Raw genomic sequence first — 7,500 nt, forward strand, 5'->3', positions numbered from 1 at the left:
ATTTAGACCGGGCTTAATCACCTGCATTTAGACCGGGCTTAATCACCTGTCATTTAGACCGGGCTTAATCACCTGTCCAGTTTAGACTGGGCTTAATGACCTGTCCAACAGCAAACAGGTAACTTCGTGTGTCACATTTATACCTCATCAGCGATTTCCATCCGGTGTTGTCTGATTCATAGGTGTACATAGTTACTAATAAAAATATAATTATGAATACTTTATTCCATTTCTCATTGTCTCATTTCTAATAGATCCTCCTAAATCCTACACACAGCACCTATACAAATTATTATATTATATTATATTTATTCATTTTATTCTAAACTGTTGTGTTGATTATTTTTGTGAAAGTACATTGAGATCCACTAAACCCGAGTCAAATTCCTTGTATGTAAACTTACTTGGCCAATAAACACGATTCTGATACAGTTGCAGTGATTTTTAGTTAAATAAAATAAATTGGAAATAATGCAGAAATTCCATGTTTTTTTTCTCGGAAATATTGCGGGAAAGCCTTGGAATTTGAAAACTTCGGGAGGGACTCTTAGCCTGGAGGATTCTCACCCTGAAAACGGAGGTGTGTCCAACGGACCAGAACATCCAGAGGACACCCAGTAGCCTATTACTAAAGTAAATAACGGAGCTTGTAAAGTTCGCCCCATTCACTAAAGTATTTAGAGTGGACGTGGGCGACAGGTGTCCCTGACGTAGAGAGGACCAATCACATCCGCCTTTTTCAAGCCATATAAACTACGGAGAGGATTTTCCAGGCAGGCAGAGCTCGACGGGATTAGGACGGTGGAACTGAGGGAAGAGATTTGAGCCAGAAGAAAGTTGTACTGTCAGGTGCGCAGTTTTACAGGCCAACGGTCAACTACTGGAAATGTGCTGGTAAGCGGCTTGTTTAATTTTCCCCAGTTGAATAGATTTTATGTGGTCGACCATCATGATGTAGGCATCATGTTTTGCCATTAAGGCTGTATTCTTTTCTATCAGATGCTAACCGGTTTTTGTGATGACGGTCAAGTCAAAGCGACCCAAAAAAACCGCAACCAGTGTAATAGTATATATATATTATATTATAGTATATATTTGGCTTCATGCACGCAGCAGTTGAATTGGATTTCCCTATACAAACACTACAAAAAACAAAACCTCTTTGGCACCTCTGTAGACCTTATGGATCGAGACCCTTTAATTAATTTTTTTTAAATTGTCGTAAATAGAAACGACCCCACTTTTACTCTCTTATGATGTTCCTCTCTGCTGATTTATGTTTTTTTTTTTGCACCAACATTTTAGCGAATGCAAGTTTGATTTAATGTGATTTATACATCGAGCTGTTAGTGCTATAGGGTTTATTAGTATTTATTATGGCTTCTGATTCCCATACTCTACAATGCAGAAAATAATAGCCATTATAATAATAATGCAGAAAATAATAGCCATACATCACATTCATTTATTTATTATTATTATAATATTATATAATATTTATTATTACTAAACAAAAAATACACACTCCTTTACGAATTCACTGGAATATTGAATGGGGTGAGTGGTCTGCACCCTACTGTGATGTTCGCCAGTTGTGCCATATACAGTACTAGTCTAAAGTTTGGACACACCTTTCATTTTTCTTAAAGTTTTTTCTTTACTTTTATTTTTTTCTACATTGTAGATTAATACTGAGGACATTTAAACTACGAAAGAACACATATGGAATGATGTACTAAACAAAACAAGTGTTATCTACCATGTAGAAAATAATAAAAGTATAGAAAAAACTTCTCAAAACTGAGAACGTGTGTCCAAACTTTTGACTGGTACTGTAGCTCGCCTGGCAAGGCCCAGACGCCTAAACATGTGTTGACTGATCATTGGTGTACAGAGACTTCAGTAGCATATGTAGAATGAGTATAATTACCAACCGTACTGTGTTCTCTCACCCATGCCTCATTTCTTATTAGAGTTGGTGAAGTTGCACATGAAAAGTAGTGAGGTTTATGACATGTATATTTATATAAATGTATAATCATATAAATGTATAATCATATAAATGTATAATCATATAAATGTATAATCATATAAATGTATAATCATATAAATGTATAATCGTATAAATGTATAATCGTATAAATGTATAATCACATAAATGTATAATCGTATAAATGTATAATCATATAAATGTATAATCACATAAATGTATAATCGTATAAATGTATAATCATATAAATGTATAATCACATAAATGTATAATCGTATAAATGTATAATCATATAAATGTATAATCATATAAATGTATAATCGTATAAATGTATAATCACATAAATGTATAATCATATAAATGTATAATCGTATAAATGTATAATCACATAAATGTATAATCGTATAAATGTATAATCCTATAAATGTATAATCGTCGTTTCTAAGGACTACAGCCTAGAGAGAGCAAGTATACTTTTTTTTTTAGTACCCCCCTGAGACTCTCTCTGTCTCCTATCTCAGAGGAACTGTGATCCCAGGCCACTAGGTTGACCCTCGACCCCTAGTATAAACCGAGATAGGAGGGGTCTGTCACCTGCTCCTCTCTGGCGTTGACCCTTGAACCTTGACCCCAGTACAAACCGAGATAGGAGGTGTCTGTCACCTGCTCCTCACTGGCGTTTCGGAAATTTACATTTACATTTTACATTTAGTCATTTAGCAGACGCTTTTGTCCAAAGCGACGTACAAGGGAGAGAACAGTCAAGCTAAGAGCAATAAAAAAAGCATGGTGTAACAATAAATACTACTTTACATGAGAATTAGAAAAACAACAACCTAGAAAAGAGGAAAAAGAAGTGCAGGAAATTCTTAGCCATTGTGCAAAAAATGTCATGTGACTTATGTTGTCAATCATTCTCAATCTTTTCTCATCTGTTCACACCTTTCTCAAACACACACACACCTTCCTGTGTCAGAGTGACATGGTCATTATTTACAGAGATTAGTTTCTAATTGATTGTTAAACATAGTTAAACATTTATTTTAAACAAGCTGGTATCGTAAGTAGCAGTTGAACAGCACAATACATTTGATTTAACATATGTACAATTAAGACTTTAAATGGGTGTTTGATGGAAATGAAAGTGACATCCTAATTTTTTATTCTTTTATATGCTGTATTTAGATTGTTGTAAAACAATGAAGACTATGTTTTCTTTAAGATTTTAATTTGAATCGTCATCTTCAGAGCAGGGCATAGAATGTACGACGATTGGAATATATTCTGAAATTCTATCGTGGAGTAAACCCTTTCCCGTCAGTAGAAGAGCAGTCCCTGTGTGTGGTGGTGTTGGTGGTGACCTCTTGGTAATAATTGGCAAGCTCTTTTATTTTATTGTCATTGCCACTCGTTTGACCTGCTTCCTCGTCTGCTGTGCCTCTCAGAATGAAGATGAAGATGAGGATGATGATGATGGCCGTTCAGTGCCGCCGGTGTTGGCCCTTGCTCTGCACCTTGGCCTTCCTCTCCTGCTGGGTCGCCTCGCTCGACTCCAAGGACTCTTCTCTCCAACATCCCTCCCGGTGGGTGTGGTCAACTCGCAGTGACACCCCCCCACTGAAATCGGCCCCGGCCCCTTTCCAGGAAAACTTTACGTGCTCGACCAATGACAGCGTGGACGTCCCTCCACACCTTCCCCAGGTACATCAGGAATTCCTACGCTACAGGCATTGCCGGGCATTCCCAACTCTGCTCACCCTTCACCGTGCGAGGATGACCTCTATCTCCTGTTGGTCATCAAGTCCACGGCTGCTCAGGTAGAGCGGCGCGCTGCACTGCGGGACACCTGGGGTCGCGCGGGTCGTGTCCAGGGTCGGCGGGTCAAGCTAGTCTTCCTGATGGGCCGCTCACCTGACCAGGTGCGGAGCTACAACCTCCAGCCGCTGCTGGAGTGGGAGAGCCGTCACCACAGGGACATCTTGCAGTGGGACTTTGTGGACAGCTTCTTCAACCTGACCCTGAAGGAGGTCCGATTCCTCAGCTGGTTCTCGCGCACGTGCAGCGGCGCGCAGTTTGTGTTCAAGGGCGACGACGACGTGTTCGTGCACACGCGGAACCTGATCGAGTTCCTGAGGGAACACAAGCCAGAGGATCACCTGATGACGGGAGACATCCTGCCCCGCTCCTTCCCCCTTCGGAACAAGGACACCAAGTACTTTATCCCGGTTGAGATGTACCCCAACGGGAAGCCCTATCCGCCCTACGCGGGCGGCGGCGGGTATCTGATGTCACGGCAGACCGTGCTGGGTCTGGACGCGGCGGCCCAGCAGGTGGCGCTGTTTCCGATCGACGACGTGTTCGTGGGCATGTGCCTGCAGCAGATGGGCGTGAGCCCCACGCGCCACGCTGGGTTTCTGACGTTCGGCTTTAGAAACGGCCTCAAGCACTTTGACCCCTGTGTTTATCGTGACATCATGCTGGTGCACAAACTGAGCCCTGTAGAAATGTGGGTCATGTGGGCGCTTATGCAAGACGACAGTCAGATCTGTAGAAGGGGCGGATAAAGACTGTCATGTGCGCACTGATACAAGACGACAGTCAGATCTGTAGAAGGGGCGGATAAAGACTGTCAAATAAACCTACCACCATCATGTGGCAGGATGACTGAGAGCACTGTATTGTGGGTAATAATCTACAGACTGTGAACATGTATTCTGAACATGGTTCTAGAGGTGCACAGTGATGTCATTTCCTGTGTTTGTTAAACCAACACAATGATCTTTCTCAGGCCCATGCTGTGTAATATTCATTGGTAATGCAATTGGTGTGCTTTCAAAGGATCCAATTGATTTATTTAATAATTTATTATTTGAATTACACACAACTTTCCATCGCATCTGTACTTTCCTGAGTAACATATTTGGATTCAGATGCATTCTACTTAGTTCTCTATATTTGTATAACTTCAGGTTTGCATATGTTCATATTTAATATATTACCTTTTGAAGTCCTAAAGTTTTATATAATTATTAATGAAATATTAGACGGATCATGCTTCGAGAAGACGATTTATGTAATACATGAGAAACTAATAGAAAACTGTAGTAGAAGACCTACATTTCTATGATGAAATATCAAAGGCTAACCTTTAGCTTTTTTTATGTGAATGTTTCTACATGTGGGTACATGAATGTGTGTGTGTGTGTGTGTGTGTGTGTGTGTGTGTGTATATATATGTATGTATCTGTGAAGATGTATTGAGGTATACACTATATTCAGGAACATGTATACGGGTACTTCCTCTGTTGTCTATGCAAGCACTGTGTGTTCTTGGTATGGGGGAGAGATAACAAAAAGGTCAAAAATTGTGACAAGATGTTTTAAATAACAGGAAATGTATCTATGATATTAACTGACATAATAAAGTATAAAAACAAAATGTGGCAAAGGACCCTGCTTTAAAGGGGGAAACTAAATACCAACCCATCAATAAGTGACAAACTATTTAAGCAGGGCAGGTGCAGTATGTGCAGTGTGTGTGTGTGTGTGTGTGTGTGTGTGTGTGTGAGAGAGAGATAAGGAGTGACAAGCTGTACATGTGACAACGCCCTCCACCCTCCCTTCTAAGGTATGGAGACCGCGTCTCAATCTATATAAGGGCAAAGGTGAGTGATGGTTAAATCGTTCTGTTCTGGCTCACTTGAGATCAAAGTGGGCAGTATGTGGCCCCTGAACTAAAATGAGTTTGACACCTCTGCTCCAGATGGTACAAGCATTGGGGAATAGGAACAGGGTTAAAGGAAAACCCCCCAAACTTTTGCCACTACAATTGTAAAGACCTTATTTACAAGTCTGCCTTTTGACATACTGTGTGTGTGTGCAGCGCAGCGGTTGTCTTTTGATAAGTCTATTCGATGAATATTCTATTTATCATCTTTGCTTGACACCGTGATTTTTTTTATCGAGGGCAAGAGAAAGTGGTTAGTAAAAGAAGGTGGGACAGACTCTAACCCCCCCCCCAGTTAAAGAGCTTGTGATTGACACTAGCGTGATTGACACTTCACTATCCAGTCGTGTATGCAGGGTAAACACACAGGGACAGGCAACCCCCCCCCCACACACACACACACACACACACACGCAGACACACACACACACACAGACACACACACACACACAGGCACACACACGCAGACACGCAGACACACACACACACACACACAGGGACAGGCAACCCATGAGCATGGATGAAAACCTCCGGTCTAGAGCGCATCATACAGGAGATGCAAGTGTGGACAAGATCCTGGTGGTGTAGTGGTAAGTGGTAAGTATGCAGTATAAATGGTAAGAGGTTCAAATCCCACTGTGGTGAAGTGAGTGAGTCATGTATCTGACCTGTCCAAACAGAGCCCTTGGGCAAGCACACCAGTGTGTATATATACAGTTCTGTGTGTACATAGAAGTAGCTTCGTGGTGGTGTCAGAGTTATGCATAGGCGCTGCAGTGAAGTCAGCCCACTTAAAAAAAAAAAATCTTACTTTTCCACTGGATTGTTTCGGGGGGGCCAAGTAAGCCCGTGTGTCTGTGTGTGTGTGTGTGTGTGTGTGTGTGTGTGTGTGTGTGTGTGTGTGTCTGTGTCTGTGTGTCTGTGTGTGTGTGTGTGTGTGTGTGTTAGTTAGGATGGCAAAGGGTGGCAGGATACACAGCAGTGCCCGACTGACTGGCGCCCCATGCTGTGCCCGGGATCCGCACTTAAAAAGATATTTTGCAGTGTATCTAAAAGTGAATTCGCTGAGAGATTCTCAAACATTTGCATTCATCATTTGCATCTAATTTGCAGTTTACTTTACACTATGTAGTAGTACTAGTAACACTATGCAACCATTTGACACTTTTTGAGGTATGGTTTTATAGGGAAGTAGTTTTGGTACCATCCTCAAATTCATTTTAATAGCATATGGTCATGTGAAGGACAGATAAACACCTGTGTCTTCCCCACTAGCCATCCAGGATATGCCCTATGTAGTTCTGGGTAACGGGCTGGTACACGCTGCAAAAATGGAAGAAAAGCTTTCACACGCATAACATTGCCAGCTATACTGCCAAAATACACCAGTTAGTGTGTTGGCAAGCTTCTATCAGTGTCAGCTGGGCTGTTGGTGGTGTTTGCAAGGTTTCTGAACGCCTTTTAGGTAGCTAGCTTACAAGTTTTGGAACAGAACGTATTGCTGCTTTAACAAGTGACTTTTAAAAAATCTGCTTATCAACTATGAGAACAAGGAAAACATGTGCCTGCTTTGTGAACGAAAAGCCTTTTATTTCACCAACTTTACCGTTATTACAAAATCTGCAATTTAGTCGCAGCAAACCCATTACCAATCTAGGTACTCAGGCGAATGAAGGCCTAAGGAAAACCGGGCAAATGACAACACTTTGACAATACTTGGAAAGAAATTATGTACACAATGATTCAACTGAACTGAGGTTGTTGAAGTCGTGGTTAGGTTTCA

The 7,500-nt window shown here is 41.2% G+C and overlaps 2 protein-coding genes across 3 annotated transcripts in view; one reads left to right on the plus strand and one right to left on the minus strand.

The window, feature by feature from the left end:
* The first annotated feature begins 111 nt into the window (after window positions 1-111).
* On the plus strand, window positions 112-5,433 carry LOC105894494 (N-acetyllactosaminide beta-1,3-N-acetylglucosaminyltransferase 4). Its single transcript, XM_012821018.3, is given in 3 exon segments — window positions 112-894; window positions 3,436-3,743; window positions 3,746-5,433. Coding segments are annotated over 2 exon segments (1,116 nt in total). The 5' UTR covers window positions 112-894; window position 3,436; the 3' UTR covers window positions 4,555-5,433.
* A 1,853-nt stretch (window positions 5,434-7,286) lies between these two features.
* Window positions 7,287-7,500, minus strand: part of psmd9 (proteasome 26S subunit, non-ATPase 9) — a 6,077-nt gene continuing 5,863 nt past the window's right edge. For both annotated transcript variants that reach the window (XM_031571136.2, XM_031571135.2), the window contains exon 6: window positions 7,287-7,500. This exon is cut by the window's right edge and continues 99 nt beyond it. The gene's annotated coding sequence lies outside the window, so the exon portion shown is untranslated.

This window comes from Clupea harengus, chromosome 7 (genome assembly GCF_900700415.2).
Source record: "Clupea harengus chromosome 7, Ch_v2.0.2, whole genome shotgun sequence".
Classification (NCBI taxonomy): Eukaryota; Metazoa; Chordata; class Actinopteri; order Clupeiformes; family Clupeidae; genus Clupea; species Clupea harengus.